Raw genomic sequence first — 21,524 nt, forward strand, 5'->3', positions numbered from 1 at the left:
TGAAAAATATTTTCCCTTTTACCAACTTATATTCCCTCATATTACAAAAGTATAAGTTTCTCGTACATCACATCTTCTCTTAGACTTCGATTTTGGAGTCGTTAAATATTACCGGAAGTTCGTTCCGCAACGCAAAGCATGCTGGTATGTGTAGTTCTGTGGACTCAAAATGCAGCATAAATGCTCTGCGCCGGAAGTATATCGTCCTCTTCTTAGTGATCAAACATGGCGGTGAGTACGAGAGAAATTGTGATCATGAAGGAGTATCGTTAAAATCAACAAACATCAGCTTGTCTGCATGCAATATTCACGTGAAGCACACGGGTATCAGCCTCTGCCGCTGTGAAATAAAGAATTAGGGCAGTATTTGTGGTAAGAATGAGTCGATGCGGCGGATATTGTCGTTAGCTTCAGAGTGTGCCGTAGAGCCGAGACGGCACGTCATTGACTAGCTTAAAGTTACTTGTGTGCTTCCAAAACTCCCTGTGTCCTATTTCTGTGGAAACGACAGGGTCCGGATGAATAACCGACAGCTCCGTTGTATATAAAGTGAAATATTGGTAATTCGTTGTATTGTCATACTAGTAGCTTTTCAAATGGTGGTTATGTCCGGGCATGTTCTTGTCGTCATGGGTCCGGCAATGTAGCAGAAGCTATTGGTTCACTATAGTTTGTCTCTTATGTAGTGCATACGTTTTTAAAAGTTGTTTTTTATGTGTTACATCTTTAGTATGAGATTGTGGCAGCTGGTATGGTTTGTAAAGAAACAGTTTTAATGGCAGTGAATTAATGGGCTGCATGTCACTTTTTACAGGACCAGGGTGAGAAGAAGGAGAACCCCATGAGGGAGCTGCGCATCCGCAAGCTGTGCCTGAACATCTGTGTGGGTGAGAGCGGTGACAGACTGACCCGTGCTGCTAAGGTGCTGGAGCAGCTGACAGGCCAGACTCCTGTCTTCTCCAAGGGTAGGTAGACTTGCAGTCTCTTGCTAGTGGTTGTAAATCATTACAACCCGTTATATCTTATGTATGTGGATTTATGTTCATTGCTATTTGTGAAGTTGTGCTGTGCATTAAGAGCAAATGTCTCCCACCAGCCCGCTACACTGTGCGATCCTTCGGTATCCGTAGAAATGAAAAGATTGCAGTCCACTGCACTGTCCGTGGAGCCAAGGCTGAGGAAATCTTGGAGAAGGGACTGAAGGTGAGGAATGTCGTTTATGGAAATGTACTGCTTGGTGTTTGGTCTGCTTGATTCTCATTCTGTGTATTGGTTTCTTTTAAGTGTTTGTGTATGACGCAGTGTTTAAGCACTTATTTATTTTTGTGCAGGTGCGTGAGTACGAGTTGAGAAAGAACAACTTCTCAGACACAGGAAACTTTGGCTTTGGTATCCAGGAACACATTGATTTGGGCATCAAGTACGACCCAAGCATTGGAATCTACGGCTTGGACTTTTATGTGGTGAGTTGCATTTTGATACAAAGTCACATTTGTGCATAAACTTATTACAGCTGTAGAACACTGTTACTTATTACTGTTGTATAGGGAGTTATGTTATTTTGTCAGTATACTTGAATATCCATTTAAAAGCAAATTGAGGTGGTGTGTGTGTGTGTGTATATATATATATATATATATATATATATATATATATATACACACACACACATATTATATATGCTTTCTTAAGCGATTTAAAGCAGTAAGTCTCTAAGCGGTGTTGTATAATGATTTTAGAACTGACAGCACAGAACAGAGTGCTAAAAACAGTAACAATTGTAACTTATTGATATTTCATCACCAAGTAAGACTTTTCACATTTCCAGGTTTCTCAGTCAAACTTCAAGTCAAGTTAAACTTCTATAGCTGTGATTTGGAGACTACATGAAATATTTAGCATTGTCATTTGCTCACATTTATTGGTAATTTTGATGAAGCTAATATAATGCAAAGTATAAATGTATTATAAATTATATTGTTGTACATAATATAAATGTAGTTATGTTTAAATATAAAGATTTTGTGGTGCTGGTGAGTGTTAAAACATGACATGGCAAGCTGTGAAAATGGTTCATATAGTTCTTCACCCTTGTGTGGCAGAATGGTTCTGGAGCAACATACAGATATTGTTGTATTATGGTTGTAACAGGTTTACAGTTGACCATATTTTATGGTGGCTTCAAAAGCAGCTTGCACAATGCTAAATTGTAGAATCATCCTTTTATTCTAACATATATTTTACTAATGTGTCAGTTGTGGTGCAGATGAAAGCAATCACATCTTTTAACCATGAAATTACAGGTTAACTATGATTTCTGTTTACTGTAGGTTCTTGGCAGACCTGGTTTCAGCATTGCTGACAAAAAAAGGAAGCAGGGCCGCATCGGCTTCAAGCACCGTATCCGCAAAGAGGAGGCAATGCGCTGGTTCCAACAGAAGGTGTTTAAATATATCTAATTTTGAAAAGTCTCATTTAAGCAAATGTATGAAAATTATCTATATTCCTGAATTTGCTTACGCTTTTTTTTTTTTTTTTTTCAGTATGATGGCATCATCCTCCCTGGCAAGTAAAGGACCACCGTTTTTCCCAATTTGTAACAAACAAATAAAAGAAAAGCCCAAATGTGATGCTGTCCATGTGTCTTTATTTGTAAAGTACAACACTTGTTACCCACTTCACATAGTTTGTATTAATGTGGCATGTGATGGTTGCCATTTCATATACTTCATTGACCTTTTGTTAAACTATTTCGTAAGTCATTTTAAAACTGAAATAACGACTGTATTTTAGCTGGTACATTTTAGAAAGTTATTTTTGCCGGCTTTGGTGTCCTTGGGTGTCACTTTTTAAAATCTGGACCTTTTATGTGATAAATTATTTTTGAAGTGTGTCAAATTAAAGGCATTTTTTAACAGTTGAGGGCTGCATCGTGATGCCGTGAATATTGCAAAAAGACACAGGTTAGTTTGTTTTGTTTGTTTTATTCAGTGAAATTCCAGATATTTAGTACCAGGTATATTCCAGGCTCTCTTAATTTGCTAGATGTTATGCATTCATTTCCATTTTGTTACAGCTGACTTTTTTTTTTAACTATTATAGTTGTCTTGATCTCTACATACGAAATTAAAGACCCTTAAATGTAACTAAAATGGCTTCTTTTATTTTCCAATTCAAAGCTAGACTATGAATCATGTTTGTTAATGTTATATTAAGCACATTCTTTGGTGGATAGTATCAATGGATTGGTGCTTAATTGTGTGTCCGAGGGACGGACCTGTTTGCATGTATCACTGAACAACTTTTGCAGGTATTGGGTTTGGTTATTAAGACAAGGAACTGAAAACCTGATTTAAAAAAAACAATAAATAATGTGAGAAATAAATAAACTGATATTAATTCAGTACTACTAAATAAAAATTGTGATAATCCCATTGTAGTATTCTCAGTAGAACTGTATGGCTCAATTTCTAAAACTCGTTCACAGAAACTCATAAGCAGATACCTCACTAAATTCCTTGCACTGCATAGGCTCTTGTGAAATGTACCTTTCACATTCTTTGTAAGTGGGCCCTAGGTAGTACCTTTTCTTTGAACTCTATACCTAATGCATCTTTGGGGTTTTAAGAACTAAACTTAAAAATCAAAGACTTTTGTGCTTTTCCCTTCATGTTCATTACATTCTACTCTAAATTTCCATTTCACCTATATGTCTCTCTCTCTCTCTCTCTCTCTCGCTCTCTCTCTCTTGCAGTCTTCTATACTCATCAATCTCTTTTCACCCTCTTTCTTTCTTGTTCTTTGTCTTTCCCTAGCTTTTCATTTTCATGCAGTGATATGCGGTGTCACACTACTCTGATCTTCATGGGAAGGTGTGTTCCGGTGTCTGCGGGATGTGTGCCGTGGTGGTAAGGGAAGGGCACAACAGGACACTCCTACTATTGGTTCTGGCAGGTCTTCCACTGTTGACCAGCTGTCAGTGCCTGGGTCATAGCGTTGGACTGCTGACTTGTAGCGTTTCTCTGCTTCATTCCATCCACCTAGCAGGTACAGGTGATTTCCCAGTGGAGACATACCAGCTGTGCTCACTCCCAGGGGCAGGGTAGCAGCTCTGGTCCACTCCTTGCTCTCAGGGTTGAACACCTCCATGGTCATCACATCAATGCGGACTCCCCCGGGACCAAGCTGGCTACCTCCTACTACGTACACCTTTCCACCTGCTGTTGCAGAGCAGTGCCAGCCACGAGGTGTTTCTAATTCTCCCTGCTCGCTCAAAGTGTCGCTGTCAATGCTATAACGAATGACAGAGCGAGAGTAAGCGCAGTTAACATACCCACCAGTGACCAGGATGTCTCCTGATGGAAGAACGGCACTGGCGTGGCAGCATCGTGGCATATCCATTGGCGTACGAAGCTGCCAAGTGTTGGTAGAGGGCTGGTAGCTCTCAATAGTGGCCAATAGGCCATCAGTGTTGCGGCCACCAATGGCATATAGCCGCCCACTAGTGGCCACCAAACTGAAATGGGTACGTCGTTGGCGCATACTGGTAAGATGTAGCCAAGTGTTGAAGCGAGGATCATATCTGAGGATCAGAAGGTAATGTGGTCAAATCTGTGTATTAGATTTTAGACTAAGGGTATCCAAACCTGTTCCTAGAGGGCTACCTTCTTGCAGAGTGACAAAGAACGTTCTTAGTAATACTAAACCTTTTAATTAGCTAGTTCAGTTGTGTTTAATCAGGTTTCTAATTATAGAAAGGTGGGAAGCCAGAAGCAAGATTGGACCCCAGTTTTAGTCTGTTTGACAGAGTCTACTGATGACTAAATTATTTTTCATAGCATACCTGCTAAGCGTGCCAACAGCATGTTTAGCCTGGTTTCTGGCATCATTCTGATCTTCTCCTCCTGCCACATACAAGAATCCATCCATCACAGCCACACACTGGTTGAAACTCTTGGCTGGCAGCTGAGTAAGATGACGCCATGTAGCCGTCCCCTCTCGTGGATCTCTCCAAAGCACCTTTGGACAGTAAAACAAGTGAGCAATAAAAGGAAATAAAAAATTATTTGTGTGTGTTGTAGCAGGACAGATGCAAACTCTGCTGAAAGGTGCTCTTCCAGGAGTAGAACTGGAAACCAATGATATCAAGAATTTTACATGTAATGGACTTTGTCCAAAGGTTTGTACCTCTCGACTTAGGGCACGCTCCGTTAGTGAAGGACGACCTCCAATGGTTAGAAGAGCATTCTGGCTTCCGCGGACCTTTGTGCGGCGTGATTGCAGTGTGTTCTGCTGGTAGGGCAGCAAATGGTAGTTCATGGCATCCACCAGAAGACGGTGACACTGAGGATCTAGCATCATACGTGCCACTGGCTGGATCTCACTAACCAGCTCACTGGCAGGGATGGTCTCAAAGCGCACATGAGTCAGCAGTTCTGCAGCATGTTCTTGCCTCTTTGGGTCAAAGTCTATCCACTTCATTGCAATCTAGGTTCCAAGAAAATTTTAAATGAGTGGCTCAAGTTTAGTATCTAATTCAGTCTACTTTATAAATAGTGTACATATTTATATCTTTCTCACGACGATATCTCTTTTTACAGTATGTGCTGTGTTTGCAGACATATTTAGCTTTAGGGCCATGGTATAAATAGGACTTCCTAAGCTTTTGTGATACCCCTATTTCTTCTGCAATTTTATCCATCTTTCCTTACACTGACCTGAAAGGTGGTGACCTCTGAAGGAAGAGAAAGGCTGTCATCTTGCAGGAAAGATGTGATCTGCTCCAGGGTGAGTTGGTTGAATTGGGTAGTCTCAGAAAACTGGGTAAAATTCTCCAGAATGTAGCGCCGGGCAGCCTCTCGGACAGGCGTTAGGCTATATGCAGCACCGATGTTCCACACATACACACAAGTGTGGACATTCAGTTCGGACATCAGGAAGTCCATGCACATCTGGAGAAGATGAGGGATTTGCAGGGTGCTGGCTGCAGACACGGTGCAGCCAATGGTGTACAGGGACATGTGTACACGGCCCAGGTAAGCAAACGTAATCACGTTGGCAAGTCCTGAGGATAAAAATAATTCATACATTCGTACATGTTATGGTGTTTTAAGTGGTGGTTTATGTATGGTTTTATGCATATATGAGCTAGTTTATATCTTTTAAGACTTACCGAGAGGTGAGAGAGTAGGGAGTTCCAGTCGTTTGAGTCCAGGGTCCTTTGCCAGGACTTCTCGAAGATACTGGCTCACTGAGGAAATTACTAGTTTGTGGACATCAAATGCCTTGGTTTTGCAGGCCATTTCCATATCAGTGAGGAATCGTTCCTGTCTCATCCGGCTCAGCTCCTCCAGCAGAGCAGATCCATGCAAGGGGCGGGTGAGCTCACTGCCCAGGCCAAAACCTCTCTCCCCAGGTCGAATCACAGGGGGTGGCAGGGGCACCCCATTGAGCCGGTTCAGCTGCTCAACATTAAGAGGAAGCTCCAACTTCTTAACACTGGGCTCAGGGACAACTACTTCATTCTCAACGGTTGTTTGTTCAGGAATGGACTTCTTAGGGCGTGGTGACTTTTTCTTGGGAGCCATTGAGATGTGTAGGCTGGTTAGGTGATAGCTTTTTATCAGTCAGGTCAACAGATTCTGTGTTGACAGTCACAATAACCCAATAGCAACAAAAAATCTTTGTTTACTGACAGACTGATTTTTAAGGTGTGACACTTTTACTGTATCACAAGAGTACTGATTAACCAAGATGCTATATGGACAGACAGACACACTACACTTGCAAACTAACAATGGAGGAGGGCGATTGATCCGTGCCAGTGCACACCACCTGAAAAAAAACACAATTAACATATAGTAAGTATAAGTTCAATAAATATCATATGCTTTAGAATATTATGGTCAACATGAATGAGTTTACACTTGATCTCATCTTACTCTGTTACAGTGGGAGGATATAAGACTGATTGACAAGTGCATGTGGTCTCGTAGGGGAGTTTCCAAAAAGGATAGCCACTGACCACGGTTATAATTTATTATAAGCAGGCTGAGTAGCTTACAAGTAACATGCAAATTTTTGCATTCCAAATTGAAAGAAAATTATAAAGTATATTCCATAATCTCTCTGTTGATATAAGTGCCTGAAAACCTTGTAATATATATAAAATGTTTTTTATTTATTTATTTTTTTTAACATTTCATAGATTTATGGCATATAGCAGGGCATGTTTCAAGACATTATATGCAGTTTTGTTACTAATTGTTCTAAAGTATGTAATGTACATTTGCATTGGCATCTGACTCGTATTATAGAATTCAGCACGTCTTAGAGAATGTGTGTTTATTCTTATATCAGTAATCCCCACCCATTTGGCAGTTATTATAGTTAAATATACATGCACACTACCAGACTCAAATATTTAGCCACATAGTTTATTATAGATCACAGCAAATACATGAGCAGAATTATGACTTTTGCCCAGGTTGTTTGTAATCACAGAAAGTTTGTATTGTTTCAGAAAGAAGATTGTTCTGTTATGCGTGCAAAACCAGAACAAAGCAGAGCCCTCATAGACAAACAAATAAACAAGTATGATTGGACTGTGATAGACAGGTGCGCTTACATCTCTTCTAAAAATATTCTAAGGCCACATAGGAAGAATGACAGGGGCTGTGCTGCTTAAATTACCCTCACACTGTCATCATTCCCTTCCTGCCCCCTCTATCACCCCCATCTCACCTTAAAATCTGTGCCACAACACAAATGTTTATCAGTGTTCTCAATATTCAGATGCAGTTGTTCTCAATCAAGCGCAAATGGATGAATGACTCAGTCGTGCAAAGTGAACCCGCCCATTTACCATGACAACCTTTTTCACCAGGGACATAGATACACAAAGGGCTTCTGCTTGAGTGTAATCAACAGGTGTTCAAAATATGAAGGGTCTCATTTAAAAAGGAAAAATAATAACAGCATCAAAAAGCAATTATTAAGTGATTTAAATATACATGTTGGACAATGCAATGCTTTAGAAAGCAAAGATTTATGACAACAAAAGGTAATAATGTTTTTAGCTTATATAATGTGTTTTTTTTATAAAATGGGCAACATTTTGTTTTGCTTAGGCTAAAATGTTACAAAACTCAACCTTTTTGTTGTACACTATTTTAGTATATTGTACAAATTTTTCAGTGCTCATTTCAATCTTCACAGTTGTTTTTTCCCAGTCATAATATTTTTGTTCCTAGTTTGTCCCTAATATGGCAAGACTTACCACATATAAATGAATATAAAAAATACATATATGTATATTAGAATGATAAAATAGAGCATTTGATGCATTATTTTGCTTTCTTGATGACACCTTAGATATATGCTGCCTGCCACGCTTTTGTGACATTTACTATCATTTGTATCAGAGCTGTAGTTTTCTGCAGATGTTTAAATGATTTCAGGAGTGTTGCAACATATTGTCAGCCATAAAGCACTAACACGACCGTCACCTCTTATATTACACCCTGGCAGCTGCTGGCCCTGTATGAGCTATGACATGCACACACAAAACCACAGCACATTTACTTCTATTTACAGCACAGAGAGGAAAAATGCTTGGGGGAAAAAAAATCAATAACTGTATAATTTGTATATAGGTTTTGCAGTAGTTGCAGTAATGATCATACAACCATATGACCCAGATGGATCTGATGTTCCTTTCAGGTTAACTGAAAAGCGATAGGTTCATGTTCTTCTATCTGATGCTCTAAAGACACAACACTCAGTATGAAAAGGTAAGCAGTGGGACAAGGAAATTTCTTTACTTTAAAAAAAGGGAAAGATAATAAGAAAGGATGAGAGGGTAAGATGAGACGGGAAAGAAGCAGCTGTTACACACGTCATTCCTAAAAGCTGAAGGCCTGGCTGGCTGTCTTCAGTCTAAAATGCTGTAGTGTCGTGGAAAATCCGACTGAGTATTTGTGTACCAACCTCCAACAAGCTCCTCGCTCTGCTTGTTATTTATAGAGAGTGAGAAACAACCCTCATGTCAGTCTCTGTTTCTGACTCTGACAGGGGTCTGTTTAAATTTAGACCACCCCACTACAGCGGGATGCCTTTGATAAGAAATTCTGTGAGTCTGTGTTTGGATTGTGAGACGTCAGGGATGCGTATCCAAAGTGATGTTTAGTTTTCAGTGAACTCGCATTAAATGGAAACATGTCTATATGAAGTAAGCATGGCTTATGATTCAGGCTTGAGGTAAATCCATGTTCTAAATTACATGGAGAAGCTGAATCCCATTCATGCATTAGAAGTGTAAGCAATGCTCCGTTGCGTTTAAAAAGTTCACACATCAGTGTCTAATTTAATGTTAATGTATTATTATGTCCTTATGCGTTCATCAAAAGAAAGAGAAGCAGAGTCTAAATGTTTTACCTCTACTTTATATCTCTCTTCCGCTCCTCTTTGTTCTTCCTGGTTCTTCTTTCATTCGCTTTCTTTTAGTTCTTGAATCCACACTGTTTTCTTTCTCCTCTTGATAGTCTGTCTCTCTCACTGTTTGTCTGTCTGTCAGTCAGAAATCTGTTGGCGGCAGGAGTTAGTGGAAAAGATGAACCAACCACAGCTCTGCAACGCAATCCCACCAGTCCTCGACCCCACCTACACAACCGTCTCCATATACAGCCATACACCCTTCCCCAAAAAAACACTGTCCATATCCAGCTTCTCCTCCTAACACCAATCTGATAGGACACACAGAGGGAGCGCTATTCTTACAGCCAAGGCCTATAACTGCCCCAGACATTATCCAAGACAGTGTGCTGCATTCTTGGTAGTATAGTACAGTATGTATATATATATGTGTGTGTGTGTGTGTGTGTGTGTGTGTGTGTGTGTGTGTGTGTGTGTGTGCGTGTGTGTTTTACTTGTCTAAAAATGTACATGAGTACTATATATATATATATATATATATATATATATATATATATATATATATATATATATATATATATATATATATATATTATTTTGGTGAGTGCTTGTATTTGAATAACGTAATAATGTAATAAAATAATGGAATAATTCCAAATCAGTTTTAGACACGCTATAAGCAAATTAAAGCTTGCAAGTAAAAAACCTTAGCACTTCATTTGGCCTTCCTAGACAGGACGTTTTTTAAATAAGCACAAATAAATGCATGAATACATAATGACCTCACCAAGTGATTAAGATGACTTTATAACAGCAGTATGACGTTCTTCCGGAATCTCCATTTGGAGTGACGGAAGTTCGCAGCAGTGTGAAACAACAGCAGGCCCCCTCTACTGCTGTTGTGGCTTCCGGGCAACATGTACCAGCTGTAAACATGGCGGAGGAGATATTGGAAGCAGTCGAGAAGTTGCAGTTAAGGCTCGCAGAGAATCAAGAGCCTCGCAAGGTAAGAAACCTTTTCGGCGAGACGAAGCGAATGCTCTTCGTCGGCCCTTTTCGCACGGTATGTGACTGTGTTACGCGCACTTCGGCGAGTGTCTAGCCCGAGGTACGATTAACATTGCTATCCTGAAATCCCACGTCTAACAATTACAAGAGCAGCAGACCGTGAAACGGATGATTTGTTTACATCGATCAGTCTGGACGGAGCTCTCTCTTCGGATGTGCCTCGATACGACAGCAAAAACAGCATCGAGGCATTTTCCCAGAAGCTTGCGCTCGGTTGTTTGAAATGTCAACCGCAGCGATTTAATACGGTAGCAGTGACAGATGAAGACAGGCCTTGTGTAATGCAGCAGAATTTCTGTTTCTTCCTGTGGGTCACGATTCATTCTCATTCTCAATAGTGAATAGTTATTACGCTAAGATCGTGTCTCGAAAACTAGCGATCCGCCTATGTTGAGTGCATTAGTGGGCAGAATGCTTAATTTCATGCCTCCAGAATGTTGTCTAGGTAGAAAGCTCAGACGATGTTTGAGATACTGCCCAACTTTCTGGTCAATGCAACCCCCCATGTTCCCCGTAGGCCACGACGACACTTTGAAAGTGCAATTAAATGTTTGTTTTGCCAATTCTGGCATCAAGGTTTAAGTCTACTGCTTAAACAACTAATAACTTTGTTACTTGGCATTAGTCCTATTTATAATGTTGTCTTTGTGTAAACAAGAAGTGGCTAGTAGTACCATGTTACTTGGACATTGCACCACAGTATTTTTTTTTTTGACCTACAATGCCAGTTTCTTCTTGAAATACGTAAACATTATGGTGCATGATGTACTAATACCAGTTTTTTGCCTAAATTGTTTACATACATATAGTAATGCATCTATTTCGTATCCATGTGAGTATAATTTGTGTCATTGTACATTTTATCTTTTTTTTGTGGTTAGTTTTATAAAATGACACGATTGGCGTTTTATTATAACGTGCATTAACTGACATTTTATGATAATGTGTGTAAAATACATAGTAAAGCATCTTAAGTGATAAGAGTGGTGTAGCTTATGACGAAAGTTTGCAGTTTTCCACTTAATTTGATCACAAAAATCACAAAATGTTATTTCCAATATTGTGGTAATGGCCAGTGGTGAGTGTTAATGGAAAATTTAACACTCTACAAATCCTTTTTTTTTTCCACTTTTCACCTTCTGTCTAGCTGCTGAAAACTCTCAAAAGGCTGGGGGAGCTTCCTATAACAGTAGACATCCTGGTGGTAAGAGTAAAATATTACTTGTGCTCTAGAGTATTACTCTTGAGTTGGTCTTACAGTTATTATTAATGCAATTGGTTCTGTAGCTTTAAATATGTTTATGTTTTCTTTGATTCTTGCAGGAAACAGGCATTGGAAAGGCAGTGAATTCTCTGCGCAAGCATGAATTTGCTGGGGAGGCAGCAAAGAACCTTGTGGCCAAGTGGAAAAAGCTTGTGCCAGAGAGATCTGCAGACAGGTCTGCTTTTTGGTGATATATTACGCATTCGTATCATTGCAATTAACATTTTAAAGTAATAAGAATAATTTCATTTTCATCAAAGGGATAGAAAAAAGCCTTACATCTCATAATAAAGATTCTTGACAAGGCAGCTTAAGGAAGAACTGAAACAGCTGTTCTTTAGAAATTTTTTGCTGTCATGGTCCAAAATTAACCTTTTGCCACAACTGCCAGTAGCAGGTGAATTAAGAAAAAGGTTTGCGGCTTAAATGTTTCATATTGGTCATTAAATTATATATTGTGCTTTTGCAATTTTTGCTACTTATATATTCATATATATATATTTATATATTTATTTGTCAGAGCATTTGGGTTGGGGGTTTAAATTTTTAACCCACTATTCTTTTATTTGACTATAAAGGTGACTGTAATCCAATTACACAATGTGCCAATTAATTATTAAAATAATCTTAAAATAACAAAGATAAATTCATTAACATGCACATCATGTGCCGATTAATTTAAGATGAAGTTTTTATTAAAGATAAGAGTTATCATTGTGTTTGTCCCTGACGGTCCAGGAATAAAAGTTTCCTACACGTTTGGTCTTTTTAGCACACAAAGTTAATCAGTTTAGGTTCAATTCTAATCTGACTCCATTTTATTATAACCTCAAACTTCAGTTGAAATGCCAATTGAATGTTTGGTCATTTCTAATTATTAATTCTTATAACATTTGATGATTCTAGTTAACTCTTTTACTTTATATTTACTCGTTGATTAGGAATCTTTTTCATTCAGGGTGTCTTATGCCAGCCGATATATACATGTGTACCCCACTGTCACAAACCCTCAAGTCTGATCCTTAGTCAGAGGTTATGACTAACTATTTAATAGACTGCTTCGTGCTTGTCTTTGTTTAAATAGTAGTTGTTTAATACTTTGTTTAATTTAGTCCCCTACAGCCACCTATCTAATAACTTGGATAAAGCCTAAACAAAATTCTGAGGTTATGGCTAGCATCATAAAATATTTTCATAATGTCTTATCTAGCCCCTTATAGGTCGTCTAGCTATATAACAATAACCAGAGGTCATGACTAGTACTGCGGAATATGCCTGAACCATGCTAATACCTGAGTAGTGTTTAGTTTTTTGTCAACCATAGTTAATGTAACTGGACAATAACTTAAAGTCAAGCAGTTAGTCAGAAATCTATAGTCTCACCTGATGTGTCCTATACTCCATCTATCCTGAGATTTGGTATATACTAACCCTGCATCCATGTTTGCAGTAAAATACGGCTTTGCTTAATGGGTGTCTCAATGATACCTATATGTTTGCATTGTCAGGAGATCAAAGTACCTGAGTTGTTTTTTTTTTTTTTTTGAATACCCCCCCACCTACATTTAGAGAGGATCAAGCCTTTTTGGGGGCGGTCAGAATGTTATTTGCTCCCTGGATTTGCTTCTTTTTGATGCCAAATATTAATGTGTAAACCATGATACATTTAGTTTTTTTGGATTATTTAAAAACTGGAAAGTTCAAAACAACAGCATTTATTTGAAATAGATTTCAATAGATTGCTAAATAAAAGTAATTATATATATTTTTTTAAATCTTACTGACCCCAAACCTTTAAACAGTTATCAGTACCAACGGATACCAGTGCAAATGAGTTTAACCCAGGTTTGATGTTTGGTGGGTAATAATTTTGGAACCCTGGTCACGGTGGTGTTGACTTCTGAGATAAGAGATGAATAAGTATATGTTATGTTTCATGTTTATCTAAGGCCAAGTGTAAAGGAAGGGCGTTCCCGCATTAATGAGTCTGGAGGGCACAAACGAGTCCGGGAGCGGTCTCCAGATGAGCCTCCTGTTATGGAGGAGGAGCAACATGAAGAGATGGGATACCAACACGGCTACTCTCCCTCCCCTCCACAGCATTACAGCTCACAGTACAGGCACAGTAGTGGAAGGGAGTATCAGTCAGATGAATATGAAAGCCCCCCTGAAGAGGAGCCAGAGCCCAGTCCCCCACGCAATGACATTAGACACAGCAAGCCGCACAAAGAGCCAGTCAGAGAGCTCAGTTCCCAAGACATTCGGGAGCAAGAGAGACGGAAGAATCGTCCCACGGGTGTCGGAAGCAGTGAGGAGAGGTCGCATAGAGCTGACAGAGAGCAACAGGGTGGAACGAGCCACAAATCCAAACACAATCGACATTTAAGCCCACACGAAAGCAAAAGGGAAAAGAAAGGAGGAAGTGATGGTAAGTTTGCTTGTTGTTGTTGTGGTTGACATGACATTATCCTTAAAGAAGTCTCCTATACTTACTATGTCTGTATTTACTTGATTAAAAATGTTGTTGAGTTTATTATCATATTATATAGTCATATTGTGAATGTATATTGTTACAATTAAAGATTAGAATTATAAATATTTTATCGCTTGAAATAAAAAAAGTTATTTCTGTGATGCAAAGCTGAATCTTTTCACTTGACCCTTCAGAAACCATTCTAATATACTGGTTTGCTGCTCTAGAAGCATTTTTAACTATGATCAAACAGTTGTGCTGGATTAATATTAATAATACTGTTACTTTCGATCAATTTTATACACTTAAAACTGAGTTGTTTAAGGTTTTGCTTGGATTGCCTTTGCCTTTAAGGAAAATCAAGGGAGAGGAGGGAAGTTCCAGAGCCAGTGGATGAAGATGAGGAGCCATATGAGGCTCCAACTATGTCTTTCGAATCTTTTCTCACGTACGATGCTCCTACCCCAAGCAAAAAGAAGAAAAAGCAGTCCTCGCGACCCCCTCAGCCTCCTGCCTTGATTCCTTCTGCTTCCTCTAAGTCTGGCAAAGCCAATGGGACCAGTAGTAAACACTCAAAGCCATCCTCTTCCTCAATGACTACACCTGTTCCAGAGAAACGCCGGAAGGTAAGGCTGAACTTGTTTCTTAGACTAGGTGATGGGAAACCAGATTTTGTCCATGTGTCGAAGGACTTCTATTCATTATTTCTCCAGGTAGTGGATGTGGTTCCCACACTGCCTGATATCCCTCTGCCAGCCATCCAGCCTAACTACAGACCACTGCCCTCCATTGATCTTACACCACTGTCCCCTCAGAGACGCAAAGGCATGTTTTTTTATTTTTATTTTTTATTTTTATAACCTTATCAGATCTAAAATAGTGCTGTCAAATTATTAATTGAGATTAATTGCAACCAAAAGTTGTTGTTTACATACTATATGTGTGCATACGTATTTTGTATATGTAAATACACACACATACAGTATGTATTTATAATAATATATTTAAAAAATGTATATGATATAAAATTTATATGTATATGTACACACGCATATATTATGTAGGCAAAAACTGTCATTTTGAATGCGATTAATGATTTGACAGCACTAATTTAAAAACAATATATATTTGTATAAATCCCGATTATTTTATTTTTTTTCTGCATCTTTCTCCTCCAGTCCCACTGTCATATGAGGAAGAGGATGGTGGCTACGCAGGACGAAGACTCAACTCTAAAATGGTGGTGTACTCTGGGTCCAAGACTTCGTATTTGCCGAAAATGATGTCTCTGTATGAACAGTGCATCAGAGTCCTACAGAACAATATAGATTGTAAGTTATCTCATTCTCTGCTAATATTTTATAACAGTAATTGTTGATTTTAAACATTTTAGCATAGTGTTTAGCCCTAACGTGCTGTTGCTGGGTCAGTTAAACCCTAAATAATCAAGTCGCAGTCTGATGTGTGTGCGAAATGTGGTGACACCATTTTTAAATCACATCTGTAAAGGATGCCGTGATGTTTCAGGCGGACTGAAATGACAACCACCAACCGACCAGAAATTAATCTGCTTTTTACTGGTATTTCTTGCGTTCTCTTAGCAATTGATGAAGTTGGTGGAGTGCCATTCGAGATTCTGGAACCGGTTCTGGAGAGATGCACTCCTGAGCAGCTTTACCGGATTGAGCAGTGTAATCCAGTATGTGTGTCAAACACAGTCACGTGCAGATTATTTATTTCACAGTTGTAATCTAATCTCTGATCTGGTTCTCCTACTAAACTTCTATTCAGTTTTGAAATCATGTACACTATTGTTCAAACGTGTGGGTCAGTAAGATTTAAGAAACGGATACTTTGATTTAGCAAAGATGCATTCAGTTGATCAACAGTAACTGTAAAGACTTTGTAATGTGACAAATAATGCTACAAATGTCACATTTCTTATGTACTTTTTTTCCATCAAAGAATGCAGAAAAAAATCTGTTTTTCATCATTGATAAGAAATCTTTCTTGAGCAGTAAATCAACATAGTGGAATGATTTTTGAAGGATCACGGAACATTGAAGACTGGATTTATTGGTTCAGCTTTGAAATCGCAGCAAAAAAATAATTTTAATAGATTAAAATAGCCAAAACAAAACATAAAAAAATGTTATAGACCCCAAACATTTGAATGTTAGTTTACATTTTTATTCATAAGTATTATTTTAAGAATAAGCCTGCATTTAAAGTTTTCCAGTGTATAATTTTATCCGGTTATAAACTGTTTTGGGGCTGATCTTTAATTTCAAGTCTCTCTACTCAGTATTTCACAGAAGAGTCAGATGATCTGTGGATGAAACATTGCCAGCGGGATTTTAAACATGAACCTCGACAAGAGTACGAGTCCTGGAGGGAGCTGTACCTCCGGCTCCACGAAGAAAGGGAAGAGCGTCTGCGCAAGCTCACAGAGAACATCACCTCTGCCCATGCAAACAAACCTAAAGGTACACACAGACGGCGATCAGTGCTCTTAGATCAAACCTATTGCATAGATGTTCGCATAGAAAATGCTAACAGTGAGTGCGATTAGAACTTCAAGTGAGCATTTAGTAAACCGTTCACAATAATAACACTCTAATTTGTTTACTTTTAACAGGGCGACAGGTTAAAATGGCATTTGTCAACTCTGTCGCTAAGCCTCCTCGAGATGTTCGCCGTAGACAGGAGAAGTTTGGCACTAAAAATGGTTCTACCAGCACAAGCGCTGCTCCTCCGTCTGCCAAGTCAGTGAATGCTGCATTAGTCATGTAGATGAATATGACATTTCTGCTGACAATCCAAACAAAAAAAAAAAAAGGATTTTTTTTTTTTTTTTTGTAACTCCATTTAAATATTATGCTTTTTCTTCATATACAGGATCAGACCAGCAACAAATTACAGTGCTTATAGCAAATCCAGTGATGGTGGTCAGTCTTCTTTTAGCAGTCCCCCTGAGTCCTCCTCACGCCCGTCTGCTCCCAGCAGTGCTGGTGCTCACAGTGCCAGAGACAAACCGCAGGTCAAAAGTGAGTCTAAGACGAAATTATGTTAAATCTTTCAGTTGACATTTATTTTACATATATATTTATGTATTGTATATTCACTGTTACTTTTATTAAGATCGTGTACAATATTTGACATGAGCAAGTTAAGTGTTTTTTTATTTTTATTTTAACACTTTTTTTTTTTTGTTTTGTTTTGTTTCAGAAGTTGCTCCAATGATGGCTAAGACTATCAAGGCATTCAAGAACAGATTTTCCCGGCGGTAAAGGGAAAAATGTTTTTGATTGTGTGTGATAGAAGAGAGAACAACTGGAAATGGAAACTTTTTTTTTTTTTTTTTTTTGCTGTAATGCTTCATAGGAAATGTGCAATGCCCTCTCACCTCTTATCTTTTTATGCTTTTTAATATTACGAATACAGCTCACCGGATGCAATCACAGAAAATATCTGCATCAACAACCATCCACACACAATTATGTCATGGCATGTTGTAAGCTTTTTACAAACAAGGAAAACAAGTGGTACACTACAGTTTACCATGTGACCCCAGAACCCAGATTCTCTGTTGTATGTTTATTTAATTGCTTACAATAATCATTGCATTTTCATGGGACTAAGTAAATGATTTTATTGTAGAGTGAGAGGGAGAAAGAGATGAGATGTAAAAAGTTCAAGGACTGTACACTTCCACACCATCGTATTTATTTTAAATCTTGGACCTGGGAGTCCTGGACCTTGCCTTGAATGAAAGATCAAGTCGTTTTAATAGATTTTATGAAGTGTTCTATGGACATTTTTAATAAAATCCATGTGTTGCTCTCACCATGTTCTTATTTATTTATGTATACATTTATGGAAGTTTTGCATCTTGCTAAGTTTGATCAGTAATTATGTTTTAACTTTCAACTTCATTCTTTCCTATCACCTAAAATGAAAATATTGTTTTTGTTTTTTACTCATGTTGTCACAACTTGTATGACTTCCTTTTCGTCAGTGAACCACTAAAGACGTTAAAAGATCATTAGGCCAAAGCATCTAACCTTTCAGTTAAACCTAAAAAAGGTTTAAAACAACATTATACCGAGTATGTAATGCAATATTGCTTTAACTGCAACGGCACGGTTGATTTTATTTCCTCTTTATTTACTATGACGCGAAATGACCAATCAGACGTTAAAACGTCACAAGAACGCGACTCCAAACTCTACTCCTCATTGGTTCCCCTGTTTTTTTGTGGTCCAATCACGTCCCACGTTTAGTATTTGCGTGTTGTCTACTTTCCCACTTCTGCCACCTGTGTAACTGTACGGTTTTAGCTTATGTCACAGGAGTCGCTGCCGGGGCTGTCGTACGTATCTCTCGGGTGAGCTTAGTTGTAGGTGTTTCGGTACTTTTTCGGTTCACGCCATGTCTGGACACGGCCACGGCCACGGCCACGGCGGCGGACACGGCCACGGCTGTTGTGAATGCGATCACGAGCCCGCAGAGCGAGGGGTGGAATATGAGCTCTACAGACGCATCGATATCGAGAAGCTTCAGTGTTTGAATGAGAGCCGAGACGGAGACGGTAAACTGGTGTTCAAGCCTTGGGATCAACGCGCTGACAGGGAAAAGGTACCAATTAACACGGCTTAGTTATGCAGGAGGTTGAACTATCCTGTAGAATAGAGTCAGACTGCGAATTATCCGTATTTACTGAACTTGCATGTTTAATTGCGTATGTGTATTTCATTTTGCTTTATGTGAACTCTTCTGGTAGAAGTAGAAGTCAACGGCTGTGGTTTGAGACATTAAATAAACTGACTGGTTAATAAACTCAGATTGCTGTTATGCTTTAATGTCTCATGTTGTTTTTATTTTCAGTTTGTCGAAAGCGATGCTGACGAAGAGCTTCTGTTCAATATACCGTAAGATTTGTTGCAAGCAGAATCCATTTCGGTTTCGTGTGTGTGTGTGTATATATATATATACTATTTATTATTACATGAATATAGGTATTTATATAATGATAATGATAATATTATTATTACTTGTTATTATTTATTTTTTTAACAATTGCCTAAATGCAAAGTTCTTTACAGACAGAAATATATTCAATTGGTGCATATGGCTAAATGGTTAAATCTGCAGGTTTACAGGTAGCGTGAAGCTGAAAGGGATCATTATTTCTGGAGAAGATGATGAGTCACACCCAGCTGAAATGAGACTGTGAGTTTGCACTCACTGCAAAAAAAAAAGACAAATTAATAAAAATGAATAATCAATGAATAAGCATTGCAACTGGGACTCTGCTTGCTGAAAAATGGTAACATGCAACTGCTAAACTATTAAACAGAGTAAAAGGACAAATATTAGACAATTTAAAGTTGTGTCTATTCTTGTACATTTGTTTAAAGTATTAAAAAAATAAAGTAACAATGTTTTATGCAAATTATTTTATAAAAGATTAAAAGGAATAGTTCACACAAAAATGAATATTAGTTAAAAATGTACTTGCCATCCAAGACGTAAGTGAGTTTGTTTCTTCATCAATTTTAATACATTTAGCATTGCATCATTTGCTCACCAATGAATGATCTGCAATAAATGGGTGCCTTCAGAATGAGGGGCCAAATAAGTAATAAATAGTTTAATAGAAACATCACATTTTTTATTAGCTGTTTAATCAAAAACTCTCAGAATCATATCTCACTTTAGCTCCTATATCAAAAACTCCCCCGTATCTTGGATGGCCTGAGGGATAACTTTTTGGGTGAACTATGCTCTTGCATTTATTTAAATATTTGCATCCCAGCTGAAAAGAGAATTTCAGAATTTGCTTTTACTGTATATTTGTGTATATGCCAAAACCAAAATCTTTTGCAGCATCTCAAATTAATAATTCAGTCCATGAATGAGTATTGCAACTGGGTACTTTCTGAGCAGGTACAAGAACATCCCCCAAATGTCATTCGATGATACAAGCAGAGAGCCAGAGCAAGCGTTTCGTCTAAACAGGGATCCGCTCGCTGAGCTTGAGTATCCAACCAAGTAAGCAGTTTTAAATATGCTAAAATGTACACGAGCACATTAATAGTCCATCCTGCATGTTGTAAATAAATAAATCTATGTTGACCATGCGCATATATTTTATATAGGATTGCCAGGTTCTCCAACGTGCAGCACTTATCAATCCACATATCTCGAAACTTTGGGGCAGAATCCACTCGTGTGTATTACATTGGTCTGCGGGGAGAGTACACCAGAGGTCAGTACTGAATAAAACATATCTTGCTATAACAACGAAGACACTTTCATCATAACTGATGGAAGATGTGCCATATTAAGACAGTATTATGCTGGTGTTGCTGGATCTATTAATATTCGTTTTGCTTCGGAGAAAGAATTAAAAAGAAATCCAGAAGCATCTGCGTTTTTTTTTTTACAGACTCCTTCATCTAGCATCTTTTTCTCTCTCTTTCAGGCTCATAGGCATGAAGTCACAATCTGCAACTACGAAGCAGCAGCCAACCCAGCAGATCACAAAGTGGAGACCATTACACCCCAAACACAGTTCATATCATGACAAATGGGGGAGAGGGAATCTCACGTGTGCTGTGTGAAACTATAAAAGTGTGCATGAGTTTTGATAACGGTGAGACGAAGTGAGAGGGCCTATGCGTTCTTTGACGTATTCGACAGTGATTTCTTCACCAGGGTTTGTTCAGCTGCAATTCTGCTAATGTGCCAATAAACCTTAGGCTATATAAGCGTAATCACTTAATATATGCTTATGTCAAATAAAACGTGTGTGCTTCAACAAACAGAACACATGAGCTGTGCAAGAAGTCTGTTCCTTAAAAATCATCTCTGAAGAATGCCATCAAGTGGAAATTTTCTTGTTTTTCTATTTTTCCCGATTTCTCATACATCCATTTAATATCGTTTTGCATTATTGCCTTGGGTAAAAAAATATATAACATTAAAAACCACGAAATGTGTTTTGAGTCCTCAAAGCAAATAACATTGGTGGATTAATTTGGCATTTCATATCACACATTTTACAACAATTTATTCTGCTTTATATACATTTAATTTACATGTTTTATTATTAATTATTTGTTATTATGTTATTAAATATGAGTTAATTGAGCATCCATCACCACGAATCCATCGCTCTTCTCTGCAGCTTAACATTTTCTTGTTGGTGTAATACCACAGCTCAAGTCAGAAAACGCTTAGGTGTTTTGTATAACTAATGGTAAAGTCGGGCCAGATTTGAAA

At 38.3% G+C, this 21,524-nt stretch overlaps 4 protein-coding genes across 5 annotated transcripts; 3 read left to right on the forward strand and 1 right to left on the reverse strand.

Annotated features, from left to right (window-relative positions):
* Positions 1–191: 191 nt before the first annotated feature.
* On the forward strand, positions 192–2,630 carry rpl11 (ribosomal protein L11). The gene is made up of 6 exons (XM_043218081.1): positions 192–231; positions 815–965; positions 1,097–1,203; positions 1,332–1,463; positions 2,331–2,441; positions 2,544–2,630. The coding sequence occupies exons 1-6, from the start codon at positions 226–228 to the stop codon at positions 2,571–2,573; spliced, it is 537 nt and encodes a 178-aa protein (XP_043074016.1). The 5' UTR covers positions 192–225; the 3' UTR covers positions 2,574–2,630.
* A 338-nt stretch (positions 2,631–2,968) lies between these two features.
* Positions 2,969–9,589, reverse strand: klhl43 (kelch-like family member 43). Its single transcript, XM_043218074.1, has 6 exons — positions 9,436–9,589; positions 6,173–6,834; positions 5,718–6,064; positions 5,188–5,487; positions 4,844–5,019; positions 2,969–4,582 (listed from the first exon to the last, which is right to left on the reverse strand). The coding sequence occupies exons 2-6, from the start codon at positions 6,585–6,587 to the stop codon at positions 3,826–3,828; spliced, it is 1,995 nt and encodes a 664-aa protein (XP_043074009.1). The 5' UTR covers positions 6,588–6,834; positions 9,436–9,589; the 3' UTR covers positions 2,969–3,825.
* Positions 9,590–10,275: 686 nt separating this feature from the next.
* Positions 10,276–18,083, forward strand: eloa (elongin A). The gene is made up of 12 exons (XM_043218075.1): positions 10,276–10,438; positions 11,648–11,704; positions 11,824–11,939; positions 13,714–14,192; positions 14,592–14,863; positions 14,951–15,062; positions 15,416–15,568; positions 15,839–15,936; positions 16,543–16,723; positions 16,876–17,002; positions 17,136–17,284; positions 17,466–18,083. Exons 1-12 carry the CDS (start codon positions 10,367–10,369, stop codon positions 17,525–17,527), a joined length of 1,878 nt encoding a protein of 625 aa, XP_043074010.1. The 5' UTR covers positions 10,276–10,366; the 3' UTR covers positions 17,528–18,083.
* A 414-nt stretch (positions 18,084–18,497) lies between these two features.
* pithd1 (PITH (C-terminal proteasome-interacting domain of thioredoxin-like) domain containing 1) lies at positions 18,498–21,069 on the forward strand. Of its 2 annotated transcripts, none has more exons than XM_043218079.1 (6): positions 18,498–18,875; positions 19,125–19,168; positions 19,392–19,469; positions 20,187–20,291; positions 20,399–20,512; positions 20,703–21,069. In XM_043218079.1, the coding sequence occupies exons 1-6, from the start codon at positions 18,669–18,671 to the stop codon at positions 20,824–20,826; spliced, it is 672 nt and encodes a 223-aa protein (XP_043074014.1). In that variant the 5' UTR covers positions 18,498–18,668; the 3' UTR covers positions 20,827–21,069. The 2 variants fall into 2 exon arrangements, with proteins under 2 accessions (XP_043074014.1, XP_043074013.1); XM_043218078.1 differs by having other exon boundaries at positions 18,502–18,875; positions 20,399–20,508; positions 20,725–21,069.
* The last annotated feature ends 455 nt before the right edge of the window (positions 21,070–21,524 follow it).

This window comes from Puntigrus tetrazona, chromosome 19, assembly GCF_018831695.1.
Source record: "Puntigrus tetrazona isolate hp1 chromosome 19, ASM1883169v1, whole genome shotgun sequence".
Lineage (NCBI taxonomy): Eukaryota > Metazoa > Chordata > Actinopteri > Cypriniformes > Cyprinidae > Puntigrus > Puntigrus tetrazona.

What these genes read in the sequence shown, in the direction of transcription:
- rpl11 (XM_043218081.1), top strand. An exon ending in TCTTGGAGAAGGGACTGAAG is followed by an intron (nt 1,204 to 1,331) that starts GTGAGGAATGTC and finishes ATTTTTGTGCAG; the next exon opens with GTGCGTGAGTACGAGTTGAG. An exon ending in TGCGCTGGTTCCAACAGAAG is followed by an intron (nt 2,442 to 2,543) that starts GTGTTTAAATAT and finishes TTTTTTTTTCAG; the next exon opens with TATGATGGCATCATCCTCCC.
- pithd1 (XM_043218079.1), top strand. Translation starts at nt 18,669, where the DNA reads ATGTCTGGACACGGCCACGGCCACGGCCACGGCGGCGGACACGGCCAC. An exon ending in AACGCGCTGACAGGGAAAAG is followed by an intron (nt 18,876 to 19,124) that starts GTACCAATTAAC and finishes TTTTATTTTCAG; the next exon opens with TTTGTCGAAAGCGATGCTGA. An exon ending in CACCCAGCTGAAATGAGACT is followed by an intron (nt 19,470 to 20,186) that starts GTGAGTTTGCAC and finishes CTTTCTGAGCAG; the next exon opens with GTACAAGAACATCCCCCAAA.
- klhl43 (XM_043218074.1), bottom strand. Translation starts at nt 6,587, where the DNA reads ATGGCTCCCAAGAAAAAGTCACCACGCCCTAAGAAGTCCATTCCTGAA. An exon ending in CAGAGGTCACCACCTTTCAG is followed by an intron (nt 5,488 to 5,717) that starts GTCAGTGTAAGG and finishes CTTGGAACCTAG; the next exon opens with ATTGCAATGAAGTGGATAGA. An exon ending in AGCGTGCCCTAAGTCGAGAG is followed by an intron (nt 5,020 to 5,187) that starts GTACAAACCTTT and finishes TACTGTCCAAAG; the next exon opens with GTGCTTTGGAGAGATCCACG.
- eloa (XM_043218075.1), top strand. Translation starts at nt 10,367, where the DNA reads ATGGCGGAGGAGATATTGGAAGCAGTCGAGAAGTTGCAGTTAAGGCTC. An exon ending in CCAGAGAGATCTGCAGACAG is followed by an intron (nt 11,940 to 13,713) that starts GTCTGCTTTTTG and finishes TGTTTATCTAAG; the next exon opens with GCCAAGTGTAAAGGAAGGGC. An exon ending in GTCCCCTCAGAGACGCAAAG is followed by an intron (nt 15,063 to 15,415) that starts GCATGTTTTTTT and finishes TTTCTCCTCCAG; the next exon opens with TCCCACTGTCATATGAGGAA.